General features: G+C 46.7%; 1 protein-coding gene across 2 annotated transcripts in view; it reads left to right on the forward strand.

Annotated features, from left to right (window-relative positions):
* The first annotated feature begins 1,250 nt into the window (after positions 1 to 1,250).
* The window catches only part of LOC147638288 (CDPK-related kinase 5-like), an 88,600-nt gene continuing 70,567 nt past the window's right edge, over positions 1,251 to 19,283 (forward strand). The window contains exons 1-3 of one of the 2 annotated variants that reach the window (XM_086798191.1): positions 1,251 to 2,024; positions 2,129 to 2,971; positions 3,126 to 3,256. In XM_086798191.1, coding sequence (XP_086654317.1) covers positions 2,468 to 2,971; positions 3,126 to 3,256 — 635 coding nt within the window. In that variant the 5' untranslated portion in view covers positions 1,251 to 2,024; positions 2,129 to 2,467. The remainder of the gene's footprint in view (positions 2,025 to 2,128; positions 2,972 to 3,125; positions 3,257 to 19,283) is intronic. The other variant, XR_015265835.1, reaches the window with a different exon arrangement.

Genomic DNA, 19,283 nt, shown 5'->3' on the forward strand with positions numbered 1-19,283 from the left:
GAGAAGAGAAGCTTAAAAGAACATGAATGAAAAAAAATGATTATTATAAATGATGGTTTGTGTAAGCTTTTACCCACCACAAAATGATGGATTAGGAATGACCCTTACATGCTTGGGACATATGAAAAAGTGGGGGGTGTACGACGTGCTCATTGATGAGCCATAAGACGGTTGTAACCACACTCATAGGGTGAGCTATCCTGTTAGACAACCAGCCATGTAGATTCTTTTAGAGTAAGCTTAAAAGAACATGAGCAAAAAAAAATGATTATTATAAATGATGGTTTGTGTAAGCTTTTACCCACCATAAAATGTCTATCACTATTGATGACTTTAGATCGTTCGCAAGGTGAAGCTAGCCTTTCTTAAAGCCAAATTCACCAAAATAATATGGAGAAAGGAAGGTGCCTTTCAAAATAGGCAACATTGTGTCTTTAGAGAGAAAACACACATATAATATAACACAACATGCATGAGTTAAAATTTGTTATTTAGACTATTATTTTTTCCCTTAAAAAGAAAGCTCTTGGCTAGAAGAGACTTATTTCATAGTGAAAGTGGCAACATCTAGTGTAAGAATAAGCAACAAAGTATAATCGAAGATAATCACACTGGCACAAATTTGAAGCTCTTCAAATGTTTAGAAGTGTTACATGGCCTTTCTTGTTATAGTTTGTAAGAGTTCTCAAATGCTATATGACCTTTGATACATCATAAGGGTGAGAAATTGATGGGTAATTAGTGACGTGAATATAGGGTACAGGAGGTGGAATGGGATCCTTAGCAACCCCCAATCACCCCCCCGGTACACAAGCTCCACTACTTGTAGATGTCTAAGGTTAACAACCTTGACATGTCAAATTTTGTTGGTTGATGCACTGATTTTTCAAATTTCCTCTTACCAACACTACTTTCAAAGAGAGACTAGGAGAGTATGATTGGGGATGCTAACCCCCTTCACCTTGGAAACTTAAGAGTTCTACACCTATGTGGATACTTTCTCTCTCACTAAAATTTCATTGAGGTGGTGGTTATTTCATACATGAGGTGGAAAGGTTGATAATTTCAAAGCTAATTCACTAGGAAAGAAAGTCATTATCAACCTTTCAAAGGTTGATAATTTCAAAGCTAATTCACTAGGAAAGAAAGTCATTATAAGTACTGTTAATATTATAAATATCTATTTTCCAAAAAAAAAGAACTTGGAAAGAAAGACATTATAAGTAGCAAGTAACCTTAGGAAAATAAATGATGTGGCATAGGTGTAACAATTGAGCTTACTTACCCAGTCACTACATGAGGGGGGAGGGGGCGGGGGTCCGCTTCAGCTTTTCTTTCATTGCGTAGAATGGGTCCACGCTAGGATGGCTTTGTTTGTGTGCTGCCTGAGTACCGCAAGAGTAGCTGGGGTTAGAGCCTAGCACCTACACAGAAAGGGAGTACCACAGGACTAGTAACTTGTAAGTGTAAGGACGAAGGGCTCGAGAGAATACCTAGGGCTACGAACGAGAGGTACAGGAGGGGCATCGTGAGAGATAAACAGCCAGGAGAGGAAATAGAGAGAACAGGAGCCTGCGGAGTGCAAGTGAGAATAGAAGATTAGAGAGAGGAGGATTTCAGTAGAGAGAGAACATTAGGAGATTGAGACGAGTATATAAATAATGACAGAAAGTAGAGTGAGAAGAAGTGGGCTTTTACAATTAGCAACAAGCGCTGCTGAAGCAGACAGCTCCGCTTCAGTAGAGCGACAGGTACAGGGGTGAAAATGGAAGGTGTTTCTGTTAAGGATGGTTGGCCAAGGTCGCCATAGCCAACAAACCAAGTGTGGGAAGAGACAAGGATCGCCATAGCCAAGATTCTCATCACCCACCATCCGCAGAAGAGCTTCAATCAAAAGAAACAATTTTTTTTCTTCACCAGAGAGAGAGAGAGAGAGAGAGAGAGAGTCGACCATCCATCTCTCGCAGGCTTTCTGGGCGGTTTTAGAGCCCCTTTTATTCGCTGAGAATTAAAACTGTTGTTGGGTACTCTTCTCCCGCCTCGCCTCTGCCTCTGCGTGGGTTTTCTCTATGCAATTGGGTCTCAACGTGAACAGGGACTGTTTGATCCTTTTTTTTTCTGTCTTCAGATTACATTTGATCGATTTGTGGATGTGGGTTTTCGATTCTGGAGGTGTGTTTGAGCTCGCAATTCGATTCGGGAAGCCTTGTAGCATCGCATTTTCAGTTTTCGGCGCATGGGGCTGCATTCTTTAGGCCGGTGAGCGATGCAGCGGATCGTCACTTCCGGCGCACCCCTCAGGTCTTGAATGATCGGAGAACACCCTTTCCGTGCACAGTTTTGGGTCCAACTCTTCGCAGGCCATGCCAATCTCTGCACAGGAAAGAAAGCCTCGGAAAACAGCAGCTCAGCTCTATTACATGATATCAGAATAGGGACCTGAAACCTCTCCCTGCACAGAGAGACCATGGGTCAGTGTTATGGCAAGAATGCATTAGACAAGCAAACCCGCCATAGCTCGAGAGCTTTGGAGAATGGCAACTCTGGCAATAGAGCCACAAAGTCCTCATTTACAGTGTCTCCTTTACCCTCTGCAAGCCCTCTTCCTACCTTCTACAGCCCCCTTCCCAGCACAAGTTCAGCCCCCAGCCCAAGCCCTTCTCCCGCTCGCTCCACACCACGCCGCTTCTTCAAGAGGCCCTTTCCCCCTCCCTCTCCTGCAAAGCACATCCAATCTTCCTTGCTCAAGAGGTATGGTCCAGCAAAGCCCAAGGAGGGACCCATCCCTGAAGGAATTGAACAGGACAAGCCTCTTGACAGAAATTTTGGGTATTCCAAGAGCTTCTCAGCTAAGTATGAATTGGGACATGAGGTCGGCTGCGGGCATTTTGGCCACACTTGCTTTGCAAGAGTCAGGAAAGGGGAGATGAAAGGCCAAGCCGTGGCTGTAAAAGTCATTACCAAAGCAAAGGTGGAATCTTTGGCCAATCTACTTGTGATATGTAAAGCTTGTATGAATGCATACGTTTTGGATTATCTGTTGGTTTGTAGCATGATTTGTAAAATTTTGAATTTGATCATATACTCATGTTAAAGGAAGGTCTGTTTGTTGTACTCTACTGCAGATGACAACAGCCATTTCAATTGAAGATGTTAAAAGAGAGGTGAAAATATTGAGGGCATTGTCCGGACACAAGAACCTTGTGCAGTTCTACGATGCTTGTGAGGATAATCACAACGTTTACATCGTCATGGAGTATGTGACTAATCACTTTTTATCTTTAGAAATAATAGAATGTTTTGGAAGATTGGATAGTTGATGTTATTAGCCTTGTAAGAAAGTACAATAACGGGAGCAGAACCTTCACAATACAAAGCACTGAATTGCAGAAAGAACCAGAGAGTAAATAATATTATTGCTTGCAAACTTTGATTACAAACTGATGGTTGTCTGTCCACCGGTGTGCTCCAGGTAAGGAGCTTTGTTGGCGATCTAGACAGACTGTGGACGGTGGATGTCTTGCTTATAAGAGCACTTGAACACAATGAACTCGACGATGAACAAAGGCTGCCAAACTAATCTATATATAGTGTCCATGTAGGCATGGACATAGGTCGGTCATGTCGGCATGGACGTGAGTTGGTCATGTCAGCCAATCTAGGACTTGAACGAAAATGACCAACTGACTATATCATGATCACAAATTGATTGTTGTCCGTTCATCCGTGTGCTCCAGGTAAGGAGCTTTGATGGTGATCTAGACAGACTCCAGAAGAGGATGTCTTGCTTACAAGAGCACTTGCACACGATGAACTCGATGATGAATAAAGGTTGCCAAACTAGTCTATTTGTAGTGTTGTTATGTATCTAGACACTAATCTACAGATGGAACTAATCCAATGGGGTTAGGGGGCTTTGTGATTAGGGATTAACAGGTTGGTACTTGGCTAGGGTTCTTGGATTGATAAAACAAGCTTAATGGCCTTTAATAGCGAGTTAGCTATTTATGGCGTAGTTATCACCATATAAGCGAGAGCTTGGGTTATTGAGAGACATAGTTGTGCGGATGCACCACTAACGGTCTGGCTTGGACTAGGAGAGCAGACATACGCATGCTACGCACATGGCGAGTATGTAGGTTGGCGTGTCAAAGGTCTACTGGCAGGCTTTGGTGGTATGGGACGTTGGAGTTAGACACGGGTCTATGGGATTGTGTAGGGAGTCCTAGCCTTGGCTTGGGGGAGATCGGTGGATGCCGGTCACGGTTGGGAGGTGAGCTAGCCTATTATCTCATGATTTGGTGGAGCAAGACACAAAGTGTGGTGATCACAAATGCAAGTCAACTCTTACATGTGAGTCACATCCATATAATATCCAAGTACAAAAGTTATATGGATAGAGTGTCCTTTCACACTTGATATTCAAGGGGAAAAAACCACATGGAAAAAAGTGCCCTTGGTTAAGCCCTGTTCACACGGAGCACTACTATAAGTGAGCATATGCCTATAATCCCCCCTGTAGTGTAAGTGTGAACCTGTACAAGGTAGCAGATCACTCTCGATATGAGAGTAAGCCCAAAGCTTTACGGAAAGCTTCGAACTTCTCTCGAGGTAAAACCTTTGTGAATAGATCTGCAACATTATTTTGATCTCCCTTGCATGTAACCTCTCTCTGACATAGTGATAATAAATCTCAATGTGCTTGGTACGTGCATGAAATATGGGATTTCGTGCCATGGCCATAGCACTTTGGCTATCAGGGAAAATAGTGGTAGGTGTCTGCTGACACCCATGAAGATCAATCAATAATCTCTCAACCATACACAATCTACTGTAGCTGTGAAGACTGCCCTGAACTCAGCCTCACATATATGCGGGAAAACGGGAGGACCGCCTAGCTCCCCGAACCCTGACCTGCGCCCCTCCGCCTCTGTGTGGCTGCTTCGCCCCCTCCTTCCTCCGCCTCCCTTCCTTCCTCCATCGCTGCGCCCCTCCGCCTCTATGCCTGCTTCGCCCCCATCCACACTCCGCCTCCCATCCTTCCTCCATCGCCATTCGCCCCTGCCTCTGCCCGCCCTTCTTCACCTCATCCTTCCCCACTGTTCGCCCTTGCCTCTGCCCGCCCTTCTTCGCCCTCCAGTTTGCGTTGTTTCGCCTCCCCTCCTTCTTCTGCCTCTTCCCTTTGCACAGCCCTGTTGTGCTGCCCTTCCCCCGCCCCTCTTCGCCTTTGCGTCCAGCCATCTCCCCCTTGCTTCCCTTTCCTTTTTGCTTTTCCCTTTTCCACCGTCCCTTCCTTTCCTCCGCCTCCTTGCCTACCTCTTCCCCTTGGTTCGGATTGCTCCTCATCCGGGTTCAAGTCGGTCTTTTTCTTCGATTAGCATCATGGCTAATCATTCTCCCTCGGCCGGGCGAACCATTGTTTTTTCCGAAGCCGAGCTTGCGGTCCTCTACGCCGAAATAGAGAAAGACTCCAAAACGACCCTCATTGCCAGAATCTTTGGATCTCACCCGTCTCGTCTCCAGGCTCGGGATTGGGTCCTGGCGGCTCTGCCCTCCGGCCTCGCTCTCTACTTTTCGAGATGTCAGGTTGCTTGGAAGAGGTTTCTTCCAAGTGGATTTTGATTCTGAGGACGCAACCTCAGAGGTTTTGAAGGGCAGCCCTTTGCCATTGGGCCCGAGGAAGATATTGTTTCTTCCCTACTCCAGCTATTTTGACCCTGTTGAGGAAGACCGGAACCATTTCCCGATTACTCTCAGATTCCCAGGTCTTCCTCGCGCATATTGGCCCATGTTAGAGGCCATCGAGTCTGCCTTTGGGCTGGTTCTTCAAGTGCCCCCACTTCACGTCTTGCCGACATCTTTTGCCCAGGTGGTCACTGCCTCGGCGGATGTTGTCCCCAGGGTCATGGTTCTTGCCTGTGACATTGAGCTCTTTGAGGACTATGTTATGCTTCCGGGCCCTTGTGGCCCTTTGAAGCAACATATGGAGATTGCAGGTAAACCCGATCAGTGCCGGGTTTGTCACCAATAGGGTCACTTTGCTCGAGATTGTCCTCGGGCGCGAGGTCGTAGGAGGCCTCGTAAGCGTGCTTCTCAGGCGCCACCTCCCTTGGTTCCTTCCCGTCCTTCAGTCCGCCAGGTTTGGCGAGCTGTCTCTCACGCCCGCCCCCCTGGTGCGATTGATGGGAAGGCCTCCTCGGATCATGTACAGATAGATGATGTTTCTGGTCAGAGGGATGTGTCAGCTGATGCATCTTTGCAAAGAGATGATATCTCAGATCAGGATGAATTTGTTGAGTCCTCTCTACTTGGAGGGGGCGATATGCAGGATGTTTAGCACAGTGGGGATCATGTATTGCAGGATTTTCAGCATGATGCCATTGCCCTTGATGCCCCGCAAGGCGAACAGGTTTCTCGTACATATGCAGGTACTGTGCAGGGCCTCGGACAAGGGCATGTCAGCGGACTTTGCCCCGTGGATTTTCCCGTCCTTCAGCATTATGAGAGGCGTCCTCAGGCTGCCCATTGTCTTCTTAGATCGGGGGTCAAACCCTCTTCTCTTCCATGAGAATCGTCTCATGGAATGTTCAGGGCCTTGGAGGGCTTCCCACTTGTGGTAGGAAGCACCTTCTAAAGGACTAGCTTCACCCTGCTGTTTTACAGGAGGGTCTATGGATGTGCTTTTGTTGCAGGAACACAAATTGGATAGATCTCAGTGTGGCAAAACTGGTAAGATGCTTTCTGGCCACACCTTCTGGTCCTCGGCATTGGGACTAGAGGGGGTGTTTGTATTTCAGTGGCAGCATCTATTATACCTCATGTTATTGGGCATGGTGTTATCATCCTTGCTAGAGCGCAGTGGATCTTGATCATGCATGAGAGGTGAAAGGGTGGCCTTTTGGGACACCATTACAAATGTCATTCCCCAGGTTGATCATTGGATAGTGGGAGGAGATTTTAATATGGTTGAGCATCCTTCTGACAAGAAGGGTGGACGCGAAGGGGGTTTACACCCTTTGGAGCGAACCTCATGGGAGAGGTTCACGCTTTCCTTTTTTGGCAGGGATTGCTGGACTAAGGATGATTTCCAGAGAAGGCCAAATTCCTTATCTTTCTCTTGGCATAAGCGCAGGAGCGGGGATGAGAGCATCTTTGCACGTCTGGACAGGTTTTATGTGGATGATTGGTCCTTGGACAGAGGAGGCACCATTGCTATTATGCCTGGCACCACCAAATCCGATCATTGCCCCGTCGTTTTGTGTCTCAGGGAGACTGGGGCTCGCTCGGCCTCTCCCCGTGTCCGTATCCCTGACTCTCTTTATCTTGATGCTGACATTTCCCTTGAGATCAGAGAGAGATGGAGATCTTGTGACGGTCCTGATCCTCATCATAATATTGCGCTAGCTCTTGAGAGGACCAGCCATCATTATCATAGCACTGCCTTGTCTAAGAAGAAGGAGGCTCTGGACAAGGAGAGAGCTATTAGGCATAGGATTGCTGCTCTTCAGAGGGAACATGAAAAGCATCCACATGCGACTTGGATTACAGACCTCTTGACCCAGTTAGAGCAGAGCTGCAGTTAGCCATGGACAGAAGGGCTGAGTTCGCCTTTCATGCGAATGAGGCCTTTTGGACTCAGATGGGTGGTAGATGCAACAAAGAGTTTTTTTCAGCACACAGGCCTTCCCATAGCAGGGATTCTGTGAGGTACTTGCAGGACTCACAGGGTGAGGTTCAGATTGAGCCCGATAAGGTGAGGGGTATTGCTTCAGAATTTTATCGGTCTTTGTTGACTGCAGAGGTGCCCTCTCCTTAGAGAGATGTGGCACGGCAGAAAGTTTGGGAGTGCATGCCTAGGCTCATTACAGATGCTGTGTGTTCTTCCCTGGATGCCCCTTTCTCGAAGGATGAATTCCTCCATGCATTGCATGCTCTTTCCAGTGGTTCATGCCTTTCTTCCGCCTTCTTTATTCTTTTTTGGGATCATATTGGAGATGCTATCACTGTTGCCCTTCAGGAAATGTGGTTGTTGGATATGATGCCTCCATACCTCACGGAGGGGCTGATTCACCTTATCCCCAAGAGTGGGGACAAGACTTGACATCAAGCAATGGAGGCCCATCACCCTCCTTGGATCTGCATATAAAATCTTAGCTAAAGCCTTGAGTATAAGGTTGCAGCCGATTCTCCAAAGGACTATCCATGATACCCAGAATGGTTTCCTCCAAGGAAGGAGTATATTTGATAACATTTTTTCTTTTTGGGAAGCTGTCGAGTGGGCAAAGTCTAGTCAGCAGCCTCTTGCCATTCTTTTGCTTGATTTTGAAAAAGCTTATGACAGAGTGGATTTGAATTTTTTGGAGGGCACTATGGCACACATGGGGTTTTCCCAAAATTGGATCAGAGGGGTGTCTTGCCTATACAGGGAGGCTCATAGCACTGTTTTAGCCTGTGGGGGGCACAGTGAGCGTTTTCAGATTTCCCGTTCAGTGAGGCAGGGCTATCCCCTCGCCCCTTTACTGTACCTCATTGTAGTTGAGGCTATGAGCAGGTTTCTTCGGGCTGCCCCTGGTGTTGTGGGTCTCAGGCTGCCTTTATGCACGGAGGAAGAGTTTTTGGACTCTGAGTTAGCAGATGATACGGCGTTGTTCCTTGAGGCTTCACATGCTTGTTTATGTTCTTTCCGGACGGCCTTGGAGGCCTTTTGTTTGGCAGCAGGAGCTACTATCAATTGGCATAAGTCAGTTGGTTTTTGGATCAGTGATTCTCCTCTTGCAGATTGGGGTACAGATGTTGGTTTTACTTGGATTGAGAGAGGATGCTCTGCCAGATACCTTGGTTGTCAGGTGGGTGTTGACATCTCCCCTCCACAACAGATTGCTCCAGTGCTCTTAAGCATTAAAAGCAAGCTTCATCATTGGAGTAGGAGGAAGCTCGACTTGGCCTCTAGAGCTTTGGTGGTCAACCAAGTTTTGCTAGCCACGACTTGGTTTATCGCTTCATGCTAGATTTTTCATAAGGGCTGCATTGGCCAGCTTCGTCGCCTTATTCGGAACTTTCTTTGGTCAGGGCTTGATGGAAATGCACACACCAGGGCTAGAGTTGCTTGGGAAACCATTATCAGGCCTAAGCAAGAAGGGGGATTGAATATCATTGACCCTGAGGTGCAATGTAAGGCTTTGCTTTGTAAGCTAGTTGTTAGGGGCTTTCTTCCAGGCACTGAGCCGTGGAAGGACTTTCTCATGCAGCAGATCACGAAGTGTGTCCTTGTTCGCGGAGGTGAGTGGACTCTCAGCTCACGCTTTATTTTTTCGGATGCAGTTCACCGCTCCCCTTCATCCCCCCTGGTTAGGTCCCTCCTACGGGCCTGGGACTGCCTGAGGAGTTTTTTGGTACACATCCCTCCGCGTTCAGCGGAGGAAGTTAACTGGCAGCCCATTCTGTGGAATGATTTGATCTTAGATGTGCATGGTAGGCCTCTTGGGGCAGCTATGCATATTCTTTGGGCTGGCTGAGAGACCCTATGCCCCATAGTACTGGCTTGGAAGAGGTTTCAGAGCCTCACCGAGGTATAGAGATTGGATTTCACGCAGCATTTGAGAGGCTCTAGCCGGAGGATTGCATAGATTGATGCAGCCATTCCCAACCACTGGATTATTGGATCTTTCTTGGAAGGCCGTCATCATTCTTGGTTTGGGGTTTTTTCTGGGACAGGTGTTCCTCTTTAGGTTATGGGTCTCCCCTTGCCTAGGGAGGATGATGTACCGGTCTTTTTTTCTGTACAAGATGGATGGCAGCTAGAGAGATGTGACGTGCAGGACCTTATTGAGGGCCCCTAGATTCGTCCAGTCAGAGTTGTTGGCAGGTTAGGGAAGCACGTCTTTGTTGACCCCCCCCCCAGGGATGATCACAGAGAGTGTTAGTCTTTGGTTGTATGGTGGGGGCTGCCCTATCAGACATTTGCATTGGGACCTCGGTGAGTGGGAGTGGAAGGATGCTTGTAACCCTTTGAAAAGCATGCCTTTTTTCAGTTATACGGTGCGGAATGCCAGACATCTTATCTTGGGACACATTCAGAGTGTCCCTACTCTTAGACTCCATTGGGAATCTTACGGCATTTCGACTGACATTCAGAGGGTTTTTTGGTGGAGATTGTGGCATTCTTATAGGAAGCCACATGTTTCCTCCTTTATCTGGGTTTCTCTTCGTGGTGGTTTGGCCACCAATCAGTGGAGGTGTGTTACTGGTGCTTGCCCTGCATGCTCTAGATGTGCAGGAGTTTTGGAGTTAGTTTACCATTGTTTATGGGAATGCAGGGAAGCACAAAGGGTTTGGTCTGCAATTGCACCCCTCTTTGGTAGGATTGGGATGCTATCATTTCTTTTGGTTCTATCATTTGGTTGACATAGTCTGGGTCTCAGCTGATATTCGAGGGGACTGACAGGAGCTTGGCCATTATGGTTAGGCAAGGAGTTGCTCGACAGTGTTGTCTTCAGGATTTGCCACTTTCACACTTTGTCCCTCCGGCACAGAGGTTAGACAGCTCTTGGGAGATTATTGCTAGCATCTCAGCCTGGAATATTTGGAAGGCTAGATGCACCGAGGCCATTGACGGTCTCGTTCTTGTTTCTCAGTGTCTTTGCAGGATTTGGAGTGATATTATTCACACCATCATGGCTACTTGGGCCAGAATCCAAGGATCTTCGAGGGCTGCGGAGAGAAAGCGCGGCGAGTTTATGAGAGAGAGGGACATTGGACCCTATTGGCAGCACAGGGCTCCTGATTGGTTGAGATCTCCACCTTACTTGGTGTGAAATCTCCACTTTGTAAAATTTTTTCATACTTAATAGAAGTCTCCTTTCTGGAAAAAAAAAAACTCAGCCTCACAAGTAGATGTGGCAACAATGGGTTACTTTTTGCTCAACCAAGATATGCATGAACTGCCAAGAAAACAACAATTCCCATTGGTGGATTGCCTGGTATCATAATCACCAGCCCAATCTGAATCACTGTATGCATAAAGCTGCAAGCTGCCCCCCCCCTTGGGATAGAGTAAACCAAGATCCAGGGTACCCTAAAGATAACGGAAAATGCGTTTGACTGCTTGCCAATGCTTTGTGCTTGGGCTGTGCATGAATTTGCTCAACAGAGACACCCCAAAAGATATGTCAGGCCTCGTGTTACACAAGTAAATGAGGCATCCCATTGCCTAGCTGTAAATGTTGGCCTCAAAAGGCTCACCAATATCATGCATAGTAAGTCATACACCTGGTTCTACAGGAGTAGAAATTGGCTTACATTCTTCTATGTGAAACCTTTTTAGCAAACTTTTTATGTACTTAGTTTGCTGCATAACAATGCATCATCTCTATGTATAAACTGTATGCCAAGATAGTAGTGTAAAGGCCCCAAATCTGACATATCAAATTCAGCTTTCAAATCAGCCTTGAAATCTGAAATTTGTTCTTTGCTAGTCCCTGTTATGAGCATGTCATCCACATACAAGATGACTATGAGAATATGGACACCAGTTTTCTTGACATACAATGTGCTTTCAGCTGGACTATTCACATAACCTTGGCTGGTTAGATGAGCATGTATTTTGTCATACCAAGCTCTTGGAGCTTGCTTTAACCCATACAATGCTTTGTGTAGCCTGCATACTTTATGTTCCTCACCAGGAACTACAAAACCAATGGGCTGATTTACATATACTTCCTCTTGTTAATCCCCATTTAAGAATGCAGTTTTGATGTCCAACTGATGCACTTTCCATCCTTTATGTGCAACCAATGCAATCACTGATCGGATTGTAGTCATCCTTGAAGTAGGAGCAAAAGTCTCCTTGTAATCTATTCTCTTTTTCTGAGAACAGCCTTTAGCCAAAAGTCTTGCTTTGTACCTGTCAACGGTACCATCAGACTTCCTTTTGACTTTGTACACCCACTTTGCTCCAATGACATTCTTGCCTTTTGGCAAGTGCACAAGATCCCAAGTATTGTTCTTCATAATAGAAGAGATTTCATCCTGCATGGCTTGCACCCAGTGCTCATTCTACTGCGCTTCTTCATAAGAAGAAGGCTCTTCTGAATCAAAGAGTGGTCATGGCTAATGCAGACTCCCCATGATGCATATTCAATGCATGGTTGGAACTAGCCCTGTTCTACCTATCAGTGGAGCTGTAAGTTCGCTATCTTGCAAAGTTTTCGGAAACCATCTTGGCACTGACTTGGCTATGTGTATGGCTGTTTATATTTCCTTGACAAGATCTTCAATTGCTTCCATAGAAGGGGGCTGAATTGCTGGCTGTTCCACGTGTTCTACATGAGTATTTTCTTGTGTAGGGGCTGGCTGATCTGAATCCCTGCTAATTGCAATGGATAATAGCCCATCAAACATGTCTTGGGTGGCTGTATCATTACTTTAATACAAGCTGTACATGGGTTGAACTGAATTTTCAGCAAATACCACATCTCTATTGACAAAAATCCGGCGTGTTGCTTGTTGCTGGATTATAAAGACAGTATCCTTTGCTTTCATTGCTGTAGTCCACAAAAATGCATTTTATTGCTTGATCATCTAGCTTTGTTTTGAGTTGTTTTGGCACATGTGCATATGCCAAACACCCAAATGTACATAATCCACTTTTGGCTTTCGGCTATACCAAGTCTCAAATGGTGTTATGGTTTTCAAAGCTTTCGTTGGACACTTGTTCAACACATGAGTTGCACACATTATAGCTTCCATCCAAAAGTTGTGAGGCAACTTCTGTGCTTTCACCATGCATCTTGCCATTTCCATGAGAGATCTGTTTTTCCTCTCAGCTACACCATTCTGGTATGGTGTATAAGGCATAGTACATTGGTGTTTGATGCCCTTTTGAAGCATATAATCTTTGAATGCATTTGACATGTATTCTCCACCTCTATTTGAGCGGAGTGTTTGGACTTTACATCCACACATATTGTCAGCCATTGCTACGAAGTGTCGAAAGCATGTAAACACCTTTGCTTTCGCTTTCAAGGAGTAAACCCAAGCAAACCTAGAGTAGTCATCAATTAATGTGACAAAATAAAGATGTCTCTCTATGGATGGTGTCCGCATTGGACCACATACATCACTGTGTATGAGCTGTAATTTATTTTCAGCTCTAATAGCTCCATCCCTTGGGAATGGTTTTCGATGCATCTTTTTCAAAATACACCCCTCACATACATGTCTTGCTGAAGACTCAAGAGGCGGCATATTATCAACCATATGATGCTTCTGCAAAAGAATCAAACTCCGAAAATTTACATGCCCAAAACGAGCATGCCAAAGTTCTGCATCAATAGCAGGAGTGTGGGCAGCCCTGTATGTGCATTGTAAGTACGCTTGTTGTAGCTGTCTAGCTTATACAAGCCCTTGTATTGTGTTCCGGAAGTGACTATTGCGTAACCCTTTGATGGATCTTTCACCAAACACTTCCCATTTTCAAATTCAGCCTTTAAACCTTGGTCATTTAATATGGATGAAACTGAAAATGGACTTGCCACTTATGTAGCCAAGTGTCCACGATCTCCTTGGTACGCTGCTTTTGCTCGCCCCCGAACTGTTCCGGAGTAATGTTGGAACCTAAAGCAGAGGCCAAGGTATCCATACCCAAAAGAGTAGATAGGGTAGTGGTCAAAAGAGAGATGGAGTTCTGCAAAGCTTGCATCTGCGCGGCGATTTGTGCCTGACGTTCCGAAGAAGAAGCTTCGAGAGCTACTTTGAACTCTTGGAAATCAGATTTGGACACATAATCGTCAAAAAGATCGGCATCGGTATCTTCCGTAGTCTACAAGCCTTCGTGATCGACAAGGGGCTCCAACTCGGATTCTTGGTTCGACATCGTGAAGAGGGCAAGTGGAGAGAAAATTCGATCTTGCACAAGAAAATTGCGAGAGAACTTGAGAGCTTGAGAGCTTGAAAACTTGAGAGATGTGTGGCAAGAAGCCCACTTAAGGGGTTTATATAATCTTCCCCAAAAGCAACTTGAGCTTTTGCTTTTGTGTTATATATATATATATATTCTGTTTTCTTAAAAAAAAAACTTTTAAACCTTAGGGGGCCTTTAAACTCTTAAAAAAAAAAGTTTAATCTAAAAAAAAAACAAAAGCAAACTGAAGTTGGCGTGAATGCTTTTACTGTTCTTTTTTTCTCCCCTTTTGGATTTAGCGCTGCCGGTGCCTGCCTGGCTGCCGTCGCCTACCTGGCTGCCGTTCGCAAGCTTTCCTGCCGGCGCCATCTTCACTCAGCCGTCCGGGGTGGCCTGCACCGGCCTGCGCTAGCGTACGCCTGGGCTTGGCCGCCTGGCTGCGTAGGCCCAGGCGCCCGCCAGCCTGGCCGCCTGCCTGCGTAGGCCTAGGCGCTTGCCAGCATGGCCGCCTACATAAGCCTGGCCGGTTGCCAGCCTGGCTGCCTGCGTAGGCATGGCTGCCTACACGCCTGCGCCTACAACTTCCGGTAGCCCATGACCAGCACGCGACCACGCTTAGCCCATCGGTCGCTTCTCTCGCTCTGACGGGCGGAACCTATGTACCAAGCTGGGACTAAAGGAGGATGAGCCGCTCCCATTCACTAGAGTATGGAGGACAACCCCAAAGGACTCCACCAAAGGCAAGGCCTTAGTGCTACAGCTGCTAGCTACAGAGGATACAGGGACCACTTGGATCTCCGCTGACGGAGGAGCTGACAGCACTGGATATGGGCAACATTTGCTGGAGCTTGGGGCCCGACACCATCTCATTATTTATAACAGGATGACTCAGTGGCCAGATTCAGGTGGGTTGACTTGCTTTCCAGTGGGGGGTGGCAGTAGTACAGTGGACTATGTGATGGGATCCCGGGAGGCAGCAGATATGGTCTCTCACTTTACCGTACCACCATGCCCCATTGGGGCGCATCATACATATCTATCCCTCACTTTCAGGAGCTTACTGGAGACCCCACCCACCCATCATACAGCCACCACGCACTATTTTCCACTTCACTCAGGACCTAGCCGATGTGTATGACTATCCTGTTCATGATCAGCTATTTGCCTTAGACCCATCGGCACCCATGGCTATGCTCACCTTCCAGCTCTCACATGTACTGCACTCCGCAGCCGCGAGGAGTTTCCCATACCACATACAGATAGGACAGCCACCTACATCTGGGAGCATGCCCCAGAACCGATGGTATGATGATGAGTGCAGAAACCTTTCCTGCAGTCTCCGAGTGCAGAGGGCTTGCGGGGAGATCACCCAGAGACAGGCAGGCAGGAGGATGCATACTCTCACCCGCCGTAAGCGGCGAGCTTATGAGGAGGCTCAGTACTCGGACACATATCACATGCTCATGAGCAGAGATGCTGCTGCCGCTTGGAGGAGACTCAGAGAGCCCCGTCCTCCCACACCTATTACCGATCCTCAGACCTGGCAGACATATGCAGAGAGACTCTATGATGTGCCTGCACAGCCCCCTATACCACAACCCACAGAGCCATGCCCACAGTCTCCGCCTTCTTCACCCCACCTATGGTTAGGAGGGCCATATGCTGACTCCAATATGGACGGGCGACAGATTATACAGGATCACAGGGAGAGCATCTCATCTATGCTATTGATACACTGGCACCATTTCTTGCTCATCTCTTCAACAGAGCTCTGTCAGAGGGGTTTTCAGCTGAGTGGACAATGCACACTATTGTGCCAATCCATAAAGCGGGAGATGTACTAGACCCCGAGAACTACAGGACCATCATGATTGGCCATATATTGGCCAAACTATACGGGGCAGTTTTGGAGGCAGAGCTGAGCACTCATGCAGAGGATGGGGGATTGAGAGCAGCTGTCACAAACCCCTATGTTCTAGGGACATGCGGATGCGTGTCAGGCCTAGAAACATGCGGATGCATGTATGTATTATACCTGGGCATGTGTATGGATCATATGAGTGGATGCATATGAGTCCAAGGACATGGCAGGACATTTGTGGACTTTCGGGCGGTGCCCGTGTGGATTCCGGCCATGCACACATGGTGTGTTATGATGGCAGGCGGAATATTTTCAAGTACAAGAATGATGATAGGTGGTTCTCCAAGTTTACATGTGCACAATGCATAAATGATGCATGCCATAACTTTATTTTACTTTGTGTGACATTGTCTTGCTGCGTGGACAATGCTTGTTATTTTGGCTTGTGAAGTCCGCGGGACCGGGGACGCCCGGGCACCTTGTGGACGCGTGTGTGCACTCCTGTTTGGGCCTAAAACTGTGGGCTTATGGGTTTTGCAGGTGGTAAGTGTGCCCACACTCAATTTACAGCTTATTTCATTTACTACTAAAGTTTATTGGTTTGTGGGTCCACACTCATTAATAAGTGGCTGGACAACTTATAATGCGTTCGCATTTGGTTGGATCAAAATTAATGAAGTCCGGACAACTTATGGCCATTTCCCATTTGGTTGGACCTAAACTTATACAAACAGGACAAATGGAGCACTACGGGCAGGACACCTACCTGGACACCTTATGGGGACACTTGTCAGCCTGTATGTGTACCCACCAAGCCCCTTAGGTGGCACTGGAGAAAGGCACCTCCTTCAAGAGGCCTTTTGGGCTGTTTTATTCATTACTCAACACATTGGAGAGCTGGTTGGAGCTTTGGGAGTTGCCACAGGGCTGGTTGCTTGCTTCCCGGACTCACACAAGCTTGGATAATGATCCCCACACTCTTCTAAAGGGCTGGTTGGTAAATTTCAGACCTGTAATTTCTGGTTATTGCGAGTTTTGGGCTGGTTTCAGGTGTCCAAAGTCAACTTGGACAGTATAGGACAGCTCTAGGGACCTCCACAGGGCTGTAGGACCCTTTACAGGTGGATTTCTCGCGATAGAAAGTTGCTGTTTTGAACTGGTTATTGCACAAAACAGGCCGGACAGCAATGGAATATGTGAGTATGGATGTGTCTCAAGGTTTCCTGGTATAACAGGTGCTTAGGGCAAGCATTGGGGACACTTGCTTGCGGAGAACACAGGTTTCTGGATCAGTTTCTCGCGTGGAAACAGGGCCTAATGATCCATTTACATCTTGTGCAGGGCGGAGTACCTGTGAGGATTGTGATACTCTTGTGCAGGGCGGATGTACCTGTGAAGAGACTTGTGCAGGGCGGATGTACCTGTGTGTAGGGCGGATGTACCTACAGATTCTCTTGTTTGAAATGTATTCATTCATGATGTATTTGGAAGAATCAGGTGCAGGCTGGTGGTGAATCCCCAGGCACCCGTAATCTTGTACTTTGCAGACTCTTTTGGTAATATAACCTAAAGGGGGGGGGGGGGGGGGGTCAGCCTATCATCGGCCCCTTTATGTGGTGTACTGTCATTTTCAGCTTTGTGGTTGTAATACTCAAGTGTTAAGTGCTCAGAATCTTGTTCACATTTATACGATTCCAATACACGCGTCCGCTTCCCGTTACATTGGTATCGGAGCTCAGTTTTTCCCCTCATTGGAAAACGGTTTGAGGCTTGGAATCATAAGTGGTGACCTAATTTGAGTGTCATGGACAGCCACATTTCTGACAGTGTGGAGAACACACAGGACCGTGAATTTCATGGTACAAGGGATGCAAGAGATGCTGCAGGCAATGATGTCTATGGAGATGCAGGTACTCATGACATTATGCATTCTGATTTGGAATCTTTGAGGCGTCAAGTGCGACGCTATAGGGCTGAAACCGAAGAGCTTAGGTCATTGAAAAATGACCCGGATGTACAAAAGGTGTTGGCTGCAAAGGCAAAGGCTTCGGTCCATGAAGTCACTTTTGAAGCAATTGCAAAGGAAATGGATGTTGAGAAACCCCGAGAGCTTGCACTTGCATACCTAATGGTTAAGGGTGATGTATACACTGAAGCAGATGGTAGTTTGGCTTTCAAGAAGCCACCCCTCATGGCTACCCGTGGTGATGCACATGATGCACAACAAGCAGAAAGAGCACAGCAAGTGCCAAATGCTGAAAGGACAAGAGTCCCTGGTGCTAGGCTTGATGCAGGTCAAGAGAAGAGTAAGGATGAGGGATCCTCTACTCATTCCCGCTTTACTCCAAGAAGACATATCCGTTCTCGTGTTGAGCTTTCCACTCATTTGGAGAGTGTGGCTCAAGAGAGAACGAAGAGGGATCGTGAATCTTCATCGCGGCATCATCATCATGCAGATGAACAGGATGTACATAGGGATGCATATAGAAGGAAGAAACCTCGAGAGTTCAAATCCGGTGACAAGGATGTAAAGTTTGAAAACTTTCAGGGACGGATGGACTCTACCAAAGCACTTGCTTTCATTAGACAGTTTGAGATAGCTTTTTGCAATGAAGACTTTTCAGAAAAATCTATGCTTAGGCATGTGGGAATGCATCTCAAGGATACGGCAAGTGATTGGTGGCTTGCAAAAATACTTGATGGAAGTGCTGCCCCAACTTGGTCTTCTTTCAAAATTCAGTTTTATGATCAATTCTTACCACCAAACTTTGCAAAGGATGTACGCAAGGAGTGGGATTGGCTGTCCCAAGATGAGGGAGAGTCCGTTGCTTCATACATATCAAAGTTTTGGAAAGTCCTTCTCAAGGTTACTCCCTTCATGAAGATTGGAGAGGACGAGAAGAAGAGAAAGTTTGAATCGGGGCTCCATCACATCATCCAACAAAGCTTGGGAGTGTACCCAAATAAGACCATACAAGAGCTTATACACTCAGCCATGATTGCGGAGAACTTGCACATAAAAGCACCCACAAATAAGCCATTTGCAGGTCAAAACAAGAGCAAATTCAGGGCTGGTTATGACCAGAAAAAGGGTGGACAGCCACCTAAGAATGCTCCCAAAGATGGCCGAGATGCAAAGGATGACTCCGAAAAGAAGTCGGGGGGTAAACGCCACAATTTTGGGCTCTCAAAACAGCAATTGGAAGAGTACAGGAAGGCTGGAAAATGCTTTAAGTGTGGCAGTAAAGATCATATATATCCTAAATGTCCACAGAATCCTAAGAATGCTGAGCCTAATGTGGAAAAGCCTCTTGTGAATGTTGTACCCGATGTGCAGGGTAATACAGGGCATGAGCCCAAGAGTAGAGTCATATGCAAGGCTTGGGGCAAATTGAAGGATCAGCCCGCTTTGTTTCTTTTTGATGATGCTTCCACAGATAACTTTATATCCATACAGATGGCTGCCGCCATAGGTCTCAATGTGGAAGACATGGGAATGCAAATGAATGCAGATGCCGCCTT

Source organism: Cibotium barometz, chromosome 5 (assembly GCF_041138505.1).
Source record: "Cibotium barometz isolate CiBa-2024 chromosome 5, ASM4113850v1, whole genome shotgun sequence".
Taxonomy (NCBI): Eukaryota; Viridiplantae; Streptophyta; class Polypodiopsida; order Cyatheales; family Cibotiaceae; genus Cibotium; species Cibotium barometz.